General features: G+C 44.0%; 1 protein-coding gene across 1 annotated transcript in view; it reads left to right on the top strand.

The window, feature by feature from the left end:
• Positions 1-17,323, top strand: part of MCF2L2 (MCF.2 cell line derived transforming sequence-like 2) — a 257,309-nt gene extending 239,986 nt beyond the window's left edge. The window contains 3 exon segments of the mRNA XM_027583512.2: positions 11,918-11,962; positions 15,141-15,229; positions 15,627-17,323. Of these exon segments, the coding sequence (XP_027439313.2) occupies positions 11,918-11,962; positions 15,141-15,229; positions 15,627-15,740 (248 nt within the window). The 3' untranslated portion in view covers positions 15,741-17,323.
• Positions 17,324-21,027: the final 3,704 nt, after the last annotated feature.

Below are 21,027 nucleotides of genomic sequence, written 5' to 3'. Positions count from 1 at the left end.
GATCGAGCCCCACATTGGGCTCCATGATGGATGTGGAGCCTGCTTGCGATTCTCTCTCTGGCCTCCCCATCTCCCAGCTCATGCATGTGTGCATGCACTCTCTCAAAAAAAAAATAATAAATAATAAATAAAAATCTTTAAAAGTCAGTTTCAGGAAAAAACTAGAAGAAACACAAAAACATGGAAGCTAAACAACATTTTTCTAAACAACCAATGGGTCAATGGAGAAATCATAGTGAAAATGAAAAAAATACCTGCAGACAAATGAAAATGGAAACACTATAGTTCAAAATTTTTGCAACACAACTAAAGTTCTTTTAAGAGGGAAGTTTATAGTGATACAGATGTACCTCAAGAAAGAAGAAAAATCTCAAATGAACAATTTAACCTCATACATAAAGGAACTAGAGGGCACCTGGGTGGCTCAGTTGGTTAAGCATCCCACTCTTGGTTTCAGCTCAGGTCATGATCTCAGGGTCATGAGATTGAGCCCTGCATGGGGCTCCATACTCAATACAGAGTCTGCTTGTCCTTCTCCCTCCCCCTCTGCTCCTGCTCCCACTTGTGCATGCATGTGCTGTCTCTCTAAATGAATAAATAAAATCTTAAAAAAAAGGAACTAGAAAAATAAAATAAAACCTAAAGTTAGTAGAAGGAAGGAGGTAATACAGATCAGACTGGAAATAAATGAAATAGAGACTAAAAAACTAGAAAGGAACAGTAAAACTAAGAGTTGGCTCTTTGAAAAGTTAAACAAAACTGATAAACCTTTAGCTAGGCTCATCAAGAGAAAAAGAGAGAGGACTCCAATAAAATCAGAAATGAAAGAGAAGTTACAAGTGACACCAGAGAAATACAAAGGATTATAAAAATTATGAAAAATTATATGCCAACAAATTGGACAACCTAGAAGAAATGGATAAATTCCTAGAAACATACTATCTTCCAAGGCTGAATCAGGAAGAAATAGAATTTCTGAACAGACCAATTACTAGTAACAAAATTGAATCAGTACTTAAAAAAACTCCCAACAAACAAAAGTCCGGGACCAGACGGCTTCACAGGTGAATTCTACCAAACATTTAAAAAAGAGCTAATACCTATTCTTCTCAAACTATTCCAAAAAACAGAAGAGGAAGGAATGCTTCCAGATTCATGCTATGAGGCCAGTATTACTCTGATACCAAACCCAAAGATACTATAAAAAAAGAAAATTACAAACCAATATCCCTGATGAGCATAGATGCAAAAATCCTCAACAAAATATTAGCAAACTGAATTCAAAAATACATTAAAAGGGTCATTCATCACAATCAAGTGGAATTTATTCCAGGGATACAAAGATGGTTTAATATGTGCAAATCAATGTGATGCATCATATTAACAAAATGAAGGATAAACATCATATAGTCATCTCAATAGATGCAGAAAAAAACATTTGACAATATTCAACATCCATTTATGATAAAAATCTCAACAAAGTATATTTAGAGGAAACATACTTCAACATAATAAAGGCCATATATGAAAAACCCATAGTTAACCTCATACTCAACAGTGAAAAACTGAGAGCTTTTCCTCTAAGATCAGGAAAAAGACAAGGATGTCCACTCTCACCACTTTTAATCAACATAGTACTGGAGTTCCTAGTCATCAGGCAAGAAAAAGAAATAAAAGGCATTCAATATGGCAAGCAGGAAGTAAAATTTTCACTATTTGCAGATGACATGATACTATATATAGGAAACTCTAAGGACTCCACCCCCCCCAAAAAAACAAAAAAACTATTAGAACTAATAAATGAATTCAGTAAAGTTGCAGGATACAAAATCAACATACAGAAATCTGTTGTGTTTCTATACACTACTAATGAGATAGCAAAAAGAGAAATTAAGAAAATAGGGGCACCTGGGTGGCTCAGTTGGTTAAGCGACTGCCTTCGGCTCAGGTCATGATCCTGGAGTCCCGGGATCGAGTCCCGCATCGGGCTCCCTGCTCAGCGGGGAGTCTGCTTCTCCCTCTGACCCTCTTCCCTCTCATGCTCTCTATCTCTCATTCTCTCTCTCTCAAATAAATAAATAAAATCTTAAAAGAAAAGAAATTAAGAAAACAGTCCCATTTACAATTGTATCAAAAAGAATATCTAGGAATAAATTTAACCAGAGATGAGAGACCTGTACTTTGAAAATTATAAGACATTGATGAAAGAAATCAGAGATGACACAAATAAATGGAAAAATATATGAAGTTCATGGACTGGAAGAACAAATATTGTTAAAATGTCCATACTACCCAAACCAACCTATAGATTTAATGCAATCCCTATCAAAATATCAATAGCATTTTTCACAGAACTAGAACAAATGATCCTAAAATTTGTATGGAACCACAGAAGACCCCCAAATAGCCAAAGCAATATTGAGAAAAAAGAACAAAGTTGGAGCTATCACACTTCCAGATTTAAAGATTTACTACAAAGCTATTGTAATCAAAACAATATGGTACTGGCACAAAATAGACACAGATCAATGGAACATGATTGATAGCCCAGAAATAAATCCATGCTTATATAGTTAATTAATCTATAACAAAGGAGGCAAGAATACACAATGGGGAAAAGACAGTACCTTTCATAAATGTTGTTGGGAAAACTGGACAGCTACATGCAAAAGAATGAAACTGGACCACTTTCTTATACCATACACAAAAATAAATTCAAAGTGGATTAAAGACTTAAGTGTAAGACCCAAAACCACAAAATTCCTAAAAGATAACATAGGCAGTAATCTCTTGGAAATCAGCCTTAGTAATATTTTTCTGGGCAAGTCTCCCCAGGCAAAGGAAGCAAGAGCAAAAATGTAAACTATTGGGACTGCATCAAACCAAAAAGTTTTACACAACAAAGGAAGCCATCAGCAAACCAAAAAAGGCAACCTATTGAATGGGAGAAAACATTTGCAAATGATATATCCAATAAAGCATTATCCAAAATATATAAAGAACTCATACAACTCAATGCCAAAATACCCCAATCTGACTAAAAAATGAACAGAGGACCCGAATAGACATTTTTCCAAAGAAGACATACAGATGGCCAACAGACACATGAAAAGATGCTCAACATCACTGATCATCAGGGAAATGCAAGTCAATACCACAATGAGATACCACCTCACGCCAGTCAGAATGGCTAGCATCAAAAAGACAGATAAGAAATGTTGCTGAGAATGTGGAGAAAAGGGAACCCTTGAGAATAGTGGGGTTGTTAAATGGTGCAGCCATTATGGAAAACAGTACAGAGATTCCTCAAAAAACTAAAAATAAAAGTGCCATACTATCCAGTAATTCCACTTCTGGGTATTTACCCAAAGAAAATGAAAACACTAATTCAAAAAGATATATGCACCCTTATGTTTAATGTAGCATTATTTACAATAGCCAAGATATGAAAGCAACCTAAGTGTCCATAGATAGATGAGTAAATAAAGAAGATGTGGTATATGTACACAATGGAATACTTCTTAGCCATAAAAAAGAATGAAGTCCGGCCATTTGCAACAACATGGGATGGACCTAGAGGGTATTGTGCTGAGTGAAATAAGTCAAAGAAAGACAAATATTCTATTATTTCACTTACATATGGAATCTAAAAAACCAACAAACCAATCAAAAATAACAAAAAAGAAATAACTGGTAAATATAGAGAACAAACTAGTGATTGCCAGGGTGTGGGGGTGGGGAATGGGAATTATAGGTGAAGGGGATTAAGAGGTACAAACTTCCAGTTAGAAAATAAGTGAGTCACTGGAATGAAAAGTACAAAAAAATAAGCAGAACCAGGTCCTAGCTTGTAGATAAAAAGAAAAGCCCTACTGAACTCAAAGACAGGCCCAGAGGCATTGTCCAGCACCTTCCTTTTACAGACTGGCAAACAGAGGGTCAATTTCACACAAATTTTAGGCAGCAGACCAGAGCAGGGCCTTAGGCTCGTCCCTGAGAGAAGGTGAGACTTCCCAGACAGAACACAGAGACTTCCCAGACAGAACACTTTAGGCAATGGGGGTGGGAGGTTTCAGGATCAGGAATATCAGGACCTTATATCTGTCTAGCATTTTTCAAAGCTCTGACAGATACCAGATTATCATCCCAGTCCATTCCTATACCACCTTGAACCCTTGGGATTGCTGAGCCTAATAACCTTGTACGCTCTGGGCAAGGCACCCACACTCTCGCAGAGTACTCTATCACAGCATCTAATATTAGAATTTTATGATGTGTTTATGTTTTTCTCCCCACTAGGCCATGAATTCCTCTAGAGCATGAAGTTTGTCTTAGTAGTTTTAGCTTCCTTTGGGCCTCATATTAGACAAGGGCCTGGCACTCATAGGTGCTCAGTAAATGTTTAGTGAATAAACAAATAAAAAAAACTCATTGAATAATCACATCAGGCTGGCAAACTACTCTGCAAGCAGAGTCAGGGGTGATGAGGTTTAGCTCAGGACACATCTCATTCATCTCAGACCTCCAGGGCCTAGCAAGTGTTTATTTGTTGAGCTAGACTAACACAAAAGAGTTACTATTAATAGTCGGCATTTCAGGACAGGGAAGAGGGAAGGAGGGAGCTGGAGTGAGCCAATAAAAAAGCTTATGAGAGGATGAAAGGGCATTCCTCCCCCTCACCTCTCCCACTTTAAGACTTGTACCCAGGGGCACCTGGCTGGCTCAGTCAGTAGAACACACAACTCTTGATCTCAGGGTTGTGAGTTCAATCCCCACGCTGGGTGTACAGATTACCTAAGAATAAAATTTTAAGAAAAAAAAAAAAGACTTGCAGCCAGTTAGATGTTAACTGTATAATCCAGCAAGTGGTGTCCACTGACCCTTCCCTTGTTGAATATCATGCACAGAGCCGGGCCAGGTCTTAGACTAAAGTGAGGAGGAAGATAAAGCAGGTCCTTGAGACTTTAGGAGAACCCAGGTGAGCCAGCACAACTCCACCCGGTATAGGGAGGAATGCACGTGCCATTCTTTCCTATGGTCCAATGTTCATGTATATTTCTCTAAAGCAAAGGCATTGGAGTGGAATTTGTACCCTGGATTGAAAATATGGAAAGAGCTACCAGCAGTAAGGAAGACCCAGTCCCCAGCATACATGGGATTAAAGGTAGGATCCAGTGGGAGAGTGGGGTAGCAATGGGTGATAACAGCTGCTGAGAAGCTGAAGAAGACATTGCCTTAGACTTTCCTGATTTATGTGAGTGAGAAGAAAGATATATCAGTTTTCTGCTATTCATTTGTGTAGATTTAACTAGGCTTGAATTAAAATGAAGGGCAAATGTTTCACATTGAAAGTGACTCCCTCTTTGGAAAAGCTGTCCTTTTAAGGAAATGGTTGTAGAGATACGAGCATTCGTTGCCAGAATGTCTGTGCTTGGGAATAAAGACACCAGCTTGTGGCAACTTTACTTCTTGCTCTATCCAAGATTTATGGATTTCACCTCCTCTCCAAGCTTTCCATGGAAAGGCTAGGAGCACTTGATCCAGGTGCTTCCCCATAAGACTTCAGCCCTGACTTCTTCGTGGGTCAGTTTTCTGGTGGCCAGAATTTGGTATGGGATCACAAAGAAAAACACGTGTGGAAGCTTTTTATACTTTATATTTAATGACATAATAGATTATGGTTTATGGGGTTCCAAATGTGCTGCTTTTGTCGTCATCTTGTCTTTCCCTGCCTGTTTAAATTGGAGATAACCTTTTCCAAAAGACCTTCTACTTTATGCTTTTACCACTGCCATAATCAAAGTCTTGGGAATTCAGTATTTGAGATTTTGGTTTTGGACTATCATGTAATTAATTTGATGGGACATGAGGTATGTATTCAGGCCTACGATTTATTTAGAAAAGGCCTTTGGAAGGAATTTTAGTTCAAAACACATTTATTGAGTGTCTACAAAGTACAAAATTCATTGAAGAAACACACACAGATCCCACACCCCCACTCAGGGGCAAAGCTAACTTATGTTTCTTGGTCAGACTTCTAGACCTTTGGATGCTAATGAGCATGAAATGGCAAATTAACAGGAAGATGGTTACATAATAAGTAACTGGATGTGCAGTCTTGGTCGACAAATATTAATGGCAATGCCATTTAATAAAGCAGTGATTGTCAGGGCACCTGAGTGGCTTAGTCGGTTAAGTTTCTGACTCTTGATTTCAGTTCAGATCATAATCTCAGGGTTATAAGATCAAACCCTGCATTGGGCCCCATGCTGGGTGTGGAGTCTGCTTGGGATTCTCTCCCTCTGCCCCTCCCCTCCCTAAAATAAATAAATAAAAATAAAAGAGTGATTTTCAACTAGGGTATGTATGTGCATTCTAAAATTTTGTATTTGGAAAATACAGACCAGGAAAAGTGAGGCTTGAGAAAAATCTTGGCTGGTGAAAGTTCATAGACTATAATATAGTCCCTAAATTTGCTTTGCATGATAAGGCCTATCCCTCTATGGGATATAGCAGAATCTCTAGGAGGTGTGAAATTTTTATGTTTTGTTTTCCATGGGTATTTTGTAATGGCTTGTAAAAAAAACATTTTTTAAGAAAAGATAAAATCAGATTTTTATATCCTAAATAATTGGTTTTATCCCCCAATATTGTCTCTAATCAAGTCACATCCTGGCTTCCTTTTCTACTTTGAAAAGTTCAAAATGAAGGAAGACCCCTGATATTGGACCCCCTTTCAGCTGGGGCCGTACAGATGAGTAAAATGTGTGTTGAGAATTCCATTCCAGGTTATTTATTTAACAGGCAACTCTTCAGATTTTCAAGGACTATTAGAAAATTGAGCCTATCAACCTTATCTGGTCCTAAAGTTTATTTTATTCTTGAAGCCTTTAACTCCTTTTTTCATGTGCCAAGAATCTCTTAAAGAGATCTTTAAAAGCCCCTTTGCTTGAAGATATTGGCATACATTGGTCAACACAGTGGCATAATCTATAAATTTACAGACATGAGCCATTTGATAGAGTTATAACTCCTTCACCCAAAGCATAAGTCTGTGAATTGTCCAGGTGCCCTTCTTTTTTTTCCTTCTATCTATCCTGCTAATTCAAAGTGATCAGATTCAAAAGTGTGAGATGAGCAGAAGAATGGATAACATTTAGTTGTGTCTTAGTCTAGAGTTGGCTGTAGACTGTTTATGTTTATGTTATCTGGTGTTATCTGGCGCGTGCATGTATGCACTTCAGTGCTAGGAAAGCAGGGTGGTTTCAGAAGTCAGAAAGATACAAGGGAAAAACTGATGTCCTTGTGAACTTACAACTTTTTCACAAGTTAGTTTCACAAAAACCAGTCAGCTCTTCAGAAGATTGGCTGACACCTCAAAACAAAACAAAACAAAGCAAAAAAGACCCCAAAACAAGAAGCAAAACTCAAGAGTTACATTGTGAAAAGTAGTATATAGTGCACTGACAGCACCAAATGCTGGTGATGATAGGAAGCAACAGGAATTCTCATTCACTGCTGGTGGCCATGCAAAATGGTATAGTTTGATAGCTTCTTACAAAAGCTAAAAATTGTTTTACCATACAGACCAGCCATCATATTCCTTAGTATTTACCCAAATGAACTGCAAACTATGACATATCCATATGATGGGATATTACTCAGGAATAAAAAGAAATGAGCTATCAAACCACAAAAAGACATAAGGAAACCGAAGTGGCAAATTGCTAAACAAAAGAATCCCATCTGAAAATACATACTGCATGATTCCAACTGTTTGACACTCTGGAGAAGACAAAACTATAAAGACAGTAGAAAGATCAGTGGTTACCAGGGATATGGGGGAAGAGGGGATGAGCAGGCTGCACACAAGAGATTTTTAGGGCAGTGAAACTATTCTGTATGGTATTGTAATGGTGGATATAGGACATTGTGCACTTGTCAAAACCCACAGAACTGTCCAACACAAAGAGTAAACCCTGATGTAAACTATGGACTTTAGTTAATAATAATGCATCAGTACTGGTTCACTAATTGTAATGAACGTACCACACTAATGCAAGATGTTAATAATAGGAGATATTGTGTAGGGAGCCAATGGAGAGGGGCTATATGGGAACTCTGTATTTTCTGCTCAATTTTTCTGTAAACCTAAAACTGATCTAAAAATAAAATCTGTTCATTTTTTAATAAAAAAAATCACACAGTAGTGTCACAGGGGCTTTAGACACCTTGCCTACATCGTTTTTGTCAGGTGCATGCACCCACTGCCCAGTTGCTATGAGGTTAGCTGCTAACAGCTCTCAGTTGTGCCCTTCGGAGGAGTGCCCTCAGCTGACCAGAGCTGTCTAGCCAGGAAATGCCTGACAGGTTATGGCCTCCCTCAAGGGCAGCTTATGGCCAGCCAGCCAATGGCTGACTGATTCGGGGTACAAAATGGGACACCTGTAGTACCATCTATGGTCCAGGGTTTCCCAGGAGATCAGGCTGGCGCTAGACTTGAGCAGAGCCCACCTCTTCCCTGCCCTGTCTTCTGTCCTCAGTGCTCTTACAGGTTTCCTCTGAAAGCCCTTTCTCCACCACTCACTTGTGCAACCTGCTTCTGGGAAACCTGACCCAAGACAGTACCAGGAAAGGTCCTAGAAAGAATGGGATTCTGGCGTTATTAGGTCACTTGCTGGCCAGGTGGCAATGAGGATTCCATTGCTGCTGGTTAGGTGGCGTGTGGAAAGCCCTAGGCCCTGGTTTGTGGTAGCAGTTCAGTTGCTAAGATCTTCACCTGTGGTGATACCTGGGGTCAGACACAAGGGGACAGGGATGCACCAGTTGGTGCAATGTCTCTAGGATTTGAGAAGTTTGGGGAAAATATTAAGTATCAGGACCACAGAATTGGGAGGCTATTGCTAAGCACCATGGATGCACTGAAGAGAGTGAAGAAAGTGACAGCCTCAGATTAACCACCAATTTAAAGCCCCATGTGAGAATCAGAGGGCTTCCTTGCCAGTGTTCAGCCCCTCATCTTCTACAGCATGGCACTATGTGAGAGAAGGATGAATTCTCAGCCTAGGCAAATGTGCTGCCTGATCATTTGGGGCTCCTAGTGCTAGTAGAAGAGCAGGCAGGTCATGCCCTGATAGGGAAGATGTGGGACTGTAAAGCTTGAGATGAGAACATCTAGGTCTAGCCCCTCTATCCCCCTGGGCTGGCGTAGTGGCCTACCCCCCCCCCCTTGTTGGGAGAGAGACTCTTCTCCCCACAAAATTATGCAGAAGCCTCAAATGAGATGTACATGACAATGCTTGCCCTTCTTAGGATGTGTCCCCACCTTCCTTCCAGAATAATAATTAGCATCTAAATATAACAATGATCTGACTGGGGAAGAGGCACGGAGACCTAGAGACTTAAGCTCAAAATGTGAGGCTCTTTGTACTGTGTTCATGCCCATCAGAGAAGATCCATTGCAGAAAAGGTGCCTAACAGCTAAACCGACTGGATGACTTGGCCAGCAGGTGTCAGCTGGCTTTTGCCTTGGTACCCCAGTGCCTGCACAGTGGGCTCATAGAGACACCTTCACAGCAGAGTGGGAGGCTATGCATGGGCCCAGCAGCATGGGCTTCCTGTTGTCAAGACCAACATAGCTTCTGTCACTGCTGACAATCAACTGGCCGGCACAGATGGACACTGAGCTCCCAGTTGGATACTATCCTTTGAGGAGAACGGTCGATGTCATCAGACCCCCTCCAGGCTGGAAAGTACAGTAATTCACTCTGAGCAGGAGTGACATGTGTGCCTTTCCTGCTCACAGGGCCTCCACTGTTCGAGGACTCATGTAGCATCTGATCAACCATAAAGCATTGCTTTAATGGAGAGACTTGGCCGTCGGCATATCACCACAGGACTGACCTACAGTCCTACCACACATCACCCCATTTAGAAGCTGCCGGCCTGATAGAGCTGTGGAATAGCCTCCTGAAAGCGAGGATGTGCAACAGTTTAGACATGGCACTGTGGGGTGGGGTGCTAGCCTTCAGGATGCAGTATATACCTTAAACCAAGGCCATGTCATGGTACTGTGCCCTCAGTAAGCAGAATATATGAATCTGGGAGGCAAGAGGTTGAATGAGTTGTGACCTTATTCATTATCATGCTCTAGTGATTTGCACAGGGCATTTGTCTTTCCCATCCCTGCAACGTTCGTTAGTCTCAGTGAGTTTAGAGGTCTTGGTTCCCAAGGGGGGAGTTTCCACCAGGGGACATAGTAAGAGTCCTACTTAACTTGAATCTATACCCCCTGCTGCTGCAATTGGTTTTTAGATTATACCGTTGTTATCATCTCCCTCCCATTCTAGATACCCCTCCTTCTCATCTTCTGCTGGTGGTGTGCCCAGGGGGTGTCCCGGACTCTTGTCTGGCTACTTCTTTTACTTGCCCATTTACAGTTACAGCTGGGTGTGGAGGTGTTGGGGGATGTTCCAGTGGGTCACCTGAGCATCAAGCACATTCCTCTCTGACGCTGTTAGGTAACAGCCTGAACTCCTCATGAGGATTAGGATCAATTGCTTCCTCCAGTGTGGCAACCGCTTTTTTTGCCTGTATGTCTAGTGGCATGAGGATGGAGTGGTGGGACTCCCTATGATGAGGATGCAGTGTTGGGACTCCTCACAATGAGGATGGAGTGGTGGGACCCCTCACCATGAGGATGCAGTGGTGGGACCCCTCACCATGAGGATGCAGTGGTGGGACCCCTCACCATGAGGATGCAGTGGTGAGACTCCTCACGATGAGAATTAAATGAGATGAAGCTTTCAGATTAGGGCCTAGATGGCTGTTTGCATATTATCATTAGCAGCTAGTTACCCACATTTGTTCTTCCAGAGAAGGAAAAGAAAGGCTTACCCATAATTTAAAGGCATGTCTCCACCCCACTACCCCGCCCCCGCTTGTGCGCGTGAGCCCACGCCCTCTCTCTCTCAAAAAATAATAAATCTTTTTTGAAGTTTTGCATATTGTAACAATAGAGAAAAATCTAGTTTGAAAGAAAAAATTAGTTTGACCATTTGAAATCTGAGCGGTAAGGAGTGGGTGGCCTCCGAACAAGTGAGCTCTGCAGTGGAGTGGTCCTGTTATTCCATCTAGTGGACAGCACGGAAAAGGCATGATTTTATCTTCCAAGGTTGTAATTTACCAAAAACATGTATCCTGATAAAAACTCACGGGTTCACTTGTTAATAAGTTTCATTCAGTTTTTAAACCAAAATGAAAGATCAGAATTCCAACACTAAGTTTGGAAACTAAATTCCCAAAAACATTTAGGATTTATGTGATGTATGCTAGAAAGATCATCCACTGAAGGAAAAGAGAATATACACCAGTTCTTAACTAGCATGAATTTTCACAACCCACCTTTCCCATTCTTCTTATCCTTCTCCACCAACATTTTTATGCTTATTCTGGTACATGGACTGGGAGTGCCCCAGAGACTCAAAGTATACCTTCCCAACACACCACTAGACCTTCACTGGTACCAGAGCCATTCTCCTCATTTTCCAAGTATGCAACTATCACACGGGGCGCCTGGGTGGCTCATTCATTAAGCGTCTGCCTTCGGCTCAGGTCATGATCTCAGGGTCCTGGGATCGAGCCCCGCATCGGTGCTCCCTGCTCTGCAGGAAGCCTGCTTCTCCCTCTCCTGCTCCCCCTGCTTGTGTTCCCTCTCTCGCTGTCTCTCTGTCAAATAAATAAATAAAATCTTAAAAAAAAAAAAGAATGCAACTATCACTTAAAATTTTGTTGTAATCAAATTGAATATTTTTCAAGGACCTATGTATTTGTGTGTGTATATGTGTGTGTGCGCACACGTGAACACTGTTTCCTTTTACAGCCATTTATTACCTTTATAATTTGTTTCCTCCTCCAGATATTTATGAGGGTGAAGACAATGGCAAACAAATCTCCCCCAAATGTGAGTAATAATAGCATACTTGGAGTACGCACAGCTGTTCTGAAACCTTCTCTTTAGTATTATTGTAATCACTATTAACAATAATAATAGGTATTATTTATTAAATTCCTAAAATGTACCATTTTACTTTATAAGCCCTTTTGCTAATCTTTATATCAAAACTGCAATAGATATTAATATCCCCATTGTTATAGACAAGAAAACTGGTGCTCCGAGAGGCTAAGTGGCTTACCCAGGACCACACAGCTAGCGAATGCGTGACAAACTCAGAACTGTACTCAGGTCTCACTGACCCCAAAGCCTCTGCTCCTACCCTTGGACAATGGGCCTTTCATTTATTCACTCATGGCATCTGCCAGACCCTGAGCCCAAGATTCTGGGGTCTCCTGAGTGTTGTCACCCCTATAGGACCTAAGACTTAGTCCCTAAGGCCCCTAAGGGCCCATGGCCAGTGAATCCAGGAGGAAGGGATTCAATATGCAAATGACAAAGATGCAGCCGACTCAGACTGGGAGCTGTGCTTTCGTCCCCTGCACTTCCAGCTTGGACTGACGGCCGTTCTCCAAGGTTTGCTGGTTCTGCGAATTCAGAGTCTCTTCCAGGGGGCGGGGGGGTGGGGGTGGTGGGATACTGGGTGAATAGGGTATAGTCTCTGCTGCCAAGAGCCCCAGGACCCTCGGGGGAGACATAGGAGGGCTCACCCGGGGCAGCTGCAGTTTGTGTCCCTTCAAGGGTCTTATGAGGTGATTGTGGGTGAGCCCACCACCTCCACAGCCCCTCTCCTCCTCTGTCTCCCAGAATAGAATGGGACAGAATAGAATAGAACCCAACAGAATAAAGTAGAACAGAATAAAAGACTAGAATAGTACAGATCAGGTGAGCACATCACACCCTGTTAAGGGGACTATTGTTCCATAAACTTGTTTTCATTTTAGAGATGTGTTATGTGTGCACGCTGTGTTGGGTGTAAAATGGGCATCTCTCTGTGGCTGCACCCCAAGGAATATAGACAACTTTGGTCTAGGCTAACTGGGGGCCTGGGGGACCCCAGGCATCCCCCACCCTCACCTGTGGTACCGGGAATGAAGGAGGCCATGTGTGGTGACAGTCCCCAGCAGGGAGGTGGCATTTGGGTATTGTCAGCGCTGGGAAGATCATTTCTCTTCCCAGGCTCAGGCCGATCCTCCCTGAAGGCAGGGAAAGGCCCAGATGACCTCGAAATAATGCAGTCAACCTGTGGCCAGGTGTGTGAGGTCCTGTGTGGCAGCCCTGTGCCGGGCTGAGGGCCCCCTCCCCCTCCGGCTGGGCCCACAGGAGAGGGGCAAGCCGCCACCAGTGCCTGGTCATCATTTTATCCCAGGTGCCACTTCCTTGCAGAGTGGCTGCAAATGGCTGTCAGGTCTCTCAGTTCCTGCACTGCTCCCCAGCCCTGCCGCCCCGGGGCCCTGAGTGCTCCACAGCTGCCAGAGGCCTCAGGGTCAGGCCCCACCCCTGGCCTCCCAGCAGGTGGCTCTGGGACCCCTGCCCCCCCCCCCCCCTGTCTCTGGGCCACTGAGGCCATGGCCCCCGGAGGAGCAGCCCTTCCGTTCACACAGTGCTGTTGGGGGTGCGGGGGGGGGGTGGGGAGGGGGTAGACTTTACCTCCAACATAGTGTGCACACATAATACATCTCTAAAATGAAAACAAGTTTATGGAACAATAGTCCCCTTATAAGTATGCTGTCCTCATCTGATCTGATCTGTTCTATTCTGCTTTATTCTATTGTGTTCTTTTTTTTTTAAAGATTTTATTTATTTGAGAGATTAAGAGAGAGCAAAGGAGGGGGAGGGGCGGGGGAGAGGGAGAAGCAGACTCCCTGCTGAGCAGGGAGCCTGACCTTGCAGGGCAAGGTCTCCGTTTCCTGCCTTATAGCCTTGCAGCAAGACTGCCAATCCACATCCTCACTGTCTGGTCCCCGGTGTAAGGGGGTCTGGGTTGGATGACTGCCCTAGAGACGAGTCTCTGGGTGTTACTGCGGATGTCCCCGAGTCCCATCGGGAGGGGGGCAGTGGGAGGCACCTCTCTGAGCCAGTTTCTCCTACGCCCTCCACCCCTCACCCTACCACGTGCTGTGACTGGAAATTAAACCAGGTTTGCTGCAATCTGAGAGCACTGTGTCCAGCTGCCTTACAACTGTCCAACATCAGGCGGGGTCCCTGGAGGCCTCTGGGAAGGGGCTGCCTGGCCGCTCCCTGTTTTGCTGGCACAGCCCCCACTGATCTGCTCTGGGGAGAGCCCTCGGCCCCAGAAGGCAGCTTGGGAGGCCTCTGGGCAGCAGGTCACGAGAGTTCCCACATGTGTGATTCCTGCTCACTGCTATAACTGTGCCATCACCCCCAAATGTAGGCTCCTCTGGGATTCCTGTGTCCAGAAAGTCCTCGCCCCCCATGCCCTGCTTATGCCCTTCAAGGCCTCACCCCAACCCTGCCCTTGAATTGTCACCTGAACAGAAACTTCGTCCTGCACTCAGAGTCTTGCGGGACTGATTACTCGGCTGCCGCTCAGCCACTCAGCCAACGGAACTTGGTCAACTGATTATTCCTCTCTCGTCTCAGTTTCTCATCTGTATACTGGAGCTAAAGCTCTTACAGGGTTCTCTGAAGCGTAACTTTTGGCCAACTGACACCCCAGCAGGCACAAAGCAGGGCCCAGTGTCTGGTGGAGGTTGCTGGCATGACTGGCCAGTTAATGAAATCAATTCACTGGAGAGAGAGGCAGGATGTACTTGCTCCTCTGATTTCCCATGGGGAGAGCGGTGACAGAGGCTACCAAGGGAATGGGAAATGCGCTGTAATCAGGGGAGAGAAAAGAGGGCAAGGGGAAAAGAAGGGAGGGAAGAAGGGTGGAGGGCAGGAAGGTCGTCAAGCACAAGACAACCATTTTCTTGGAGGACAAGGAAGAGAGCTATGAACACCATGTAGACATGTCTTCTCAGTCACAGTTACAGAATTTTGAGCTGGAAAAGGGAACCTGGAGATCATAGACCTCCACCTCCCCCCAGGTGAGGCAGTACAGGTCCTGGGAAAGTATGAGTTAAAGATGGGGGAAAATGGGTTCTTGGGGACAGGCACTGCCTGGGACATCTGGCCATCCCCTATCCAGCACAGCAGGCCAAATTCTTCCCTTTCTTTCTCCAAGGCTGCTCCAGCAGAGAGTTTATCTCCATGGCAACCTTTGAGGAGCCTGAAGTTGCAGAAGAAATGGAAAAGGAGAGCAGTGCTCTGAGTGTAATTTATTTTCTTCTTACCTCTTTCATTTTTTCCCTCATTCCTATTCATCAGCTTCTCCTGCCTCTTCCTCTCCCCGTTTCCTCTCCCCTTTCTCTCTCCCCCCTTTTCATGATTCTCACCCAGAAGGACCAGGCCTAACCCAGGAAGCTGAGGTCACTGGGTCTGCAAAGTGCCTCAGACCCTCTCAGCCTAGCATGGCCCCTGTCTCCTTAGCAATGCACTGGGTTTCTGGTCATAAATATGGAGCTCCTGCTGGGATCCCGAGTGACCCTGTTTGAGAGCTAGGGTGGGCCCCAACCTGCCCGGCGGGAATCACCGGTTGCGCCTGGCCCGGGCTCGGGCACTCCTCGGCACTGCCAACTCTGAGGGTGCACCACTGTCCTCTCCCTTACAGCTATCCGGACTTTTCCAGTTGGACGACAGTTATGAAACGTGTTCCTCCAAATCTGTCCTGCAAACGAGAGAAAGCATCCAGGGTAAGAAAGAAGGTGGCGATGAGGACATGTGAGTGTGAAAGAGGAAAGAACAGTGAGCGAATTGGTTAGCCATTGCTCCCCTGACTCTTCTTGGAATTTCAGACGACAAACAAAACTAAGCCAGTGTGCACCGGCTTGCTCGCCCCGGCGGGGGAGACGACTAATCTGCGGGCAGAAGCAGTGCGGGCGAGGGAAAGATGCCGGAGGACCCTCTTCCCCAGAGAACTGACACTGGTTCCAGACCACAGCGGCTCCCGGCTCGGCCGAGCCGCCCCAGGCCGCCTTCGTTCCGGGCACAGGCTGCGGCGGGCGCCGGGGGCCGGGCCCACCCTTAAATAGAACGCGGGCAAGGGGCCTCGGACCCTCCGAATCTGCCGCACTGGCGCGGGGGGAAGGGCCAGGACCACCTTCCAGAGGCCTGAGGAAGGGTCCACCGCCTACCCGCGGAGCCCACCCTCCGGACGCCGGCGGCGGCGACGAACCTGGGAGCTGCTCCCCACGCGCCTGCGCGAGCTCCGGGCACTGGGAGCAGGCGTCCGCCAACTCCCGGGCTGCTCCACACGCGCCTGCGCCAGCGCCGGGCCTTGCAGACGCCCGCGAATCCCCGGGCTGCTGTACGCGTGTCTGCAGAGGTTAGTGGAGCCCAGCCCTGGAAGGTTTTGCCCAAGGTTTCCCAGGGTTGGCGCTCTGACTTTGGGGGCTGGATAATTCTTTGTTGGGGAGGGGAGGGCTGTCTAGTGCATTGTAGGCTATTTGGCAGCATCCCTGGCCTCCTCCCACAAGATGCCAGTAAAATCCCTCTCCCACCCGCTCACCCAAATTATGACAATCTTTTTAAAAATGCCTTCAGACATTGCCAAATTTTTCCTCGGGTGGGATTGGGGAGATCTGTTGAGAATCTCCTATCCGAGCCTCGGAGGAGCCGAAACTCTACAGGGGCAGCCCTGTGCTCCTCTTGAATCCCCACAAAAATGTTCCTGTGGTGTTTGTGTTACTTTGTTCCAGGATTGTGTCCTTTCAGAGAGGGTTGGTTACAAGTTAATGTCTGAGGTATTTCGTTTTAGATTTATTTGTTTTAAAATTGGTTTGTTATCTTCAGCTATTTATTTTTCGTTTTGTTAATTTTTAGTTAATTTCTATTTTTAGTTTTCTAGTTATTTAATTTTATAGCTTTAAAGTTACTTTGTTTATAAATATTTTGTTTTCAAGGTTATTTCGTTTTTGAATTATTCATTTTCAGTCTCTTATTTACAGCTATTTTAAGTTATACATTTACAAATTAGCTTTAGAATTATTTTAAATTATCTTCACAATTATTAATATCTGAGTTATTTACTTTTATAGTTATTCTGTTTTTTAGTTATTGGAGTTTTTTGAGTTATTTATTTTTACAGTTACTTATTTGACTACTAAAAATTCACTGGAAGTTTTAAAACTATTTTAGAATTATTTTCAGGATAAAGTGTTTTTAGTTATTTTAGAGTTTTTTCCCCTTGTTAATTTTAGAGTTACTTATAGTCACAGTTACTTATTTTTAGTTATTTTAGATTTGGGCTTGTTTATATTCATTTATTATCTTTTAGTTTTTTGGTTTTAAGTTATTTTCAATTGTTGCATTTTTGAGCATTGTATTTCCTGAATTTTTTATTTTCAGTTTTTGAGAGATTTAGTTTTGAGTTATTTTCAGTTATTCTAATTATTACTTTTCATTTACATCTTTGCCACTTAAAATTTTTTTCTGTTCTGTATTTTTACTTATTTCATTTTCAGATTTATTTTCAGAATTATTTAGTATTAGAATTACTTAGTCTAGGGGATCCAAACAAGAGAGAGACATGACATCGGTAATTTTAATGGAGAGAATTTAGTATAAAGAATTGTTATGCAGCTATTGGAGATTTTAAGAAGAAAAAAAGTGATAAGGTGATATCATGGAGACGGTAACTGCAAGGCGCAGCTACCAAGGGCTGAGGGAGCAAAGGGAGGAGGTTGGAGGTGGCCCCGCAGAGCTGGGCTTAGCCCTCTTGAGGAGGAAGTGCTGCTTCATCGGACAGGTGTCCCAGGAGCTGGAAGTTGGTCTGGGAGCTGCCAGCTTGGTGCTGGTATCTTTGAAAGGGGGGGGTGGGTGATGAGGCTGGTTATGGAAGTGTTGGGAAGATGGCCAACTGCAGCTACTGGAATCAGCTGTTGCTCTCAGGGTGCAGACCAGTTGCTAGGAGGATGCTGACAGGAACTCAGGCACACAGAGGTCCCCCTGTCCCCTCTTACAGCCTCTGGTCAGTCTGCTCTCAGGGTGCAGACCAGTTGCTAGGGTGCTTAGGCACACAGAGGTCCCCCGCTTCCTTCTTACTGCCTCTGGTCAGTCCGCTGCCCTCTTACTGCCTCTGGTCAGTCTGCTGTCAGGGTGCAGACCAGTTGCTAGGGTGCTTAGGCACACAGAGGTCCCCCGTTCCCCTCTTACAGCCTCTGGTCAGTCTGCTCTATTGGCCGAGCCTGACAGACAGTAGCTGGCAAAGGAGGTGAGTGGCCCCAGGCCCCAAAGCAGAGATTAGAAGGGTGGGCTGAAAGCTGAGAAATCATGGCTAATAACCAGCACACTGACCTCTGGAGTTGTTTACTTTTAGAGTTAGTTTTGGAATTGTTAGCGTGATTTGATTTTAACTTTTCACAGAACGTGGGATCTGGCTAAGTTTTTGATTCCCAGATTTGTTTCTGGAACGCAGTGGGAACTTCTTAAACACCTGAGGACTGTCTCCCATGTGACTCAAGAAAATTACTTCAGAATCAAAACAAAAATAAGTATCTCACTTTGTTCATAAAGAAGCCCTTTGACTTTGTGGCCAAAAAAGGGCAGAGACTAAGGGACAGACCATTAGGGAGAGGCTCTTCAGCACAATTGTCCAACAGGGTGTTCTTTGAAGATTTTCAGAAAGCTATGTTGTGGAGCTACCCTCTTGTGCCCCTTTCCTAACAACAAAGTATCTTTCTCAATGGAGTGTGTTTCACATTTGTAGACTACAATATTGATTATTTGAACACTAAAATAAAGTTATTTCCAAATCCATAGGAAATCTTATCTCCTTCTACTTGCATTTTTTTCCAACACATATTATTCCATTTTGGCCATAAAACATTTACTTGTTTATTTGTTCATTCTAATCAATACCTATTTCCTGACCACTCCTGTCCTCAGGAAGGTGCTGGCATCAGGAGAGAACAGGAAGGCATGATGATGAGTGAGAAACTCTCAGTACAGTTGGGGGAGACAGATGAGGAAACAGATCATCACAACACAGTGTGACAAATACTATGGGGGCACGAAATCCTGCCACTGACTTCCTGATGTCATCAGGGAGGGCGTGACATCAGGGCTGGGTCTCCTGGAGCAGGCGTTTTCTTCAGGTGGAGGAGAAGGACATCCTGGTCGTGCACAGGCACAGAGGCGTGGAGGAGCTATGTATGGCAGGGAGGATGCATTGACAGAGGCCACTGGGCCACAGGGTTCAGAAAAGTACTAGCGTTAGGGCTGGCCAAGTGCTGGCCCTGGTGCTTGACAGATAAGACGTCATTTGGTCCTCACAGCCAGTCTGCATGAGAGTAGGAAGCAACCTCAAGAGTCAATGCTTTTCCTAAATAGAAAACCTGAATAGACCTATAACCACTAAGGAAATTGAAGCAGTCATCAAAAATCTCCCAACAAACAAGAGCCCAGGGCCAGATGGCTTCCCAGGGGAATTCTACCAAACATTTAAAGAAGAATTAATACCTGTTCTTCTGAAGCTGTTTCAAAGAATAAGAATGAAAGGAAAACTTCCAAGCTCATTTTACGAGGCCAGCATTACCTTGATCCCAAAACCAGACAAAGACCCCATCAAAAAGGAGTACTACAGACGAATATCCCTGATGAACATGGATGCAAAAATTCTCACCAAAATACTAGCCAATAGGATCCAACAGCACATTAAAAAGATTATTCACCACGATCAAGTGGGATTTATTCTGGGCTGCAAGGTTGGTTCAACATCCACAAATCAATCAATGTGATATAATACATTAATAAAAGAAAGAACAAGAACCATATGATCCTCTCAATAGATGCAGAAAAAGCATTTGACAAAGTACAGCATCCTTTCTTGATCAAAACTCTTCAGAGTGTAGGGATAGGAGGTACCTACCTCAATATCATAAAAGCCATCTATGAAAAACCCACAACGAATATCATACTCAATGGGGAAAGACTGAGAGCTTTCCCCCTAAAGTCAGGAACACGGCAGGGATGTCCACTATCACCACTGCTATTCAACATAGTACTAGAAGTCGTAGCCTCAGCAATTAGACAACAGAAAGAAATAAAAGGCATCCAAATTTGCAAAGGAGTGAAACTCTCACTCTTTGCAGAGGATATGATACTTTATGTGGAAAACCCAAAAGACTGCACCCCAAAACTGCTAGAACTCATACAGGAATTCAGTAAAGTGGCAGGATATAAAATCAATGCACAGAAATCAGTTGCATTTATATACACCAACAACAAGACAGAAGAAAGAGAAATTAAGGAGTCGATCCCATTTACAGTTGCACCCAAAACCATAAGATACCTAGGAATAAATCTAACCAAAGAGGCAAAGGATCTGTACTCAGAAAACTGTAGAATACTCATGAAAGAAATTGAGGAAGACACAAAGAAATGGAAAAACGTTCCATGCTCCTGGATTGGAAGAACAAATATTGTGAACATGTCTATGCTACCTAGAGCGATCTACACATTATGCAATTCCTATCAAAATACCATCAACTTTTTCAAAGAAATGGAATAATCCTAAAATTTGTATGGAACCAGAAAAGACCCCGAATAGCCAGAGGAATGTTGAAAAAGAAAAGCAAAACTGGTGGCACCACGATTCCGGACTTCAAGCTCTATTACAAAGCTGTCATCATCAAGACAGTATGGTACTGGCACAAAAACAGACATGTAGATCAATGGAACAGAATAGAGAGCCCAGAAATGGACCCTCAACTCTATGGTCAACTAATCTTCGACAAAGCAGGAAAGAATGTCCAATGGAAAAAAGACAGTCTCTTCAACAAATGGTGTTGGGAAAATTGGAGGGGCACATGCAGAAGGATGAAACTGGACCATTTCCTTACACCACACACAAAAATAAACTCAAAATGTATGAAAGAGGGCGCCTGGGTGGCTCAGATGGTTAAGCATCTGCCTTCGGCTCAGGTCATGATCCCGGGGTCCTGGGATCGAGTCCCACATCGGGCTCCCTGCTCCTTGGGAGCCTGCTTCTCCCTCTGCTTCTCTGTCTCTCT

The sequence above is a fragment of the Zalophus californianus genome, chromosome 1, assembly GCF_009762305.2.
Source record: "Zalophus californianus isolate mZalCal1 chromosome 1, mZalCal1.pri.v2, whole genome shotgun sequence".
Taxonomy (NCBI): domain Eukaryota; kingdom Metazoa; phylum Chordata; class Mammalia; order Carnivora; family Otariidae; genus Zalophus; species Zalophus californianus.
This window is presented reverse-complemented; position numbering and strand designations above follow the sequence as displayed.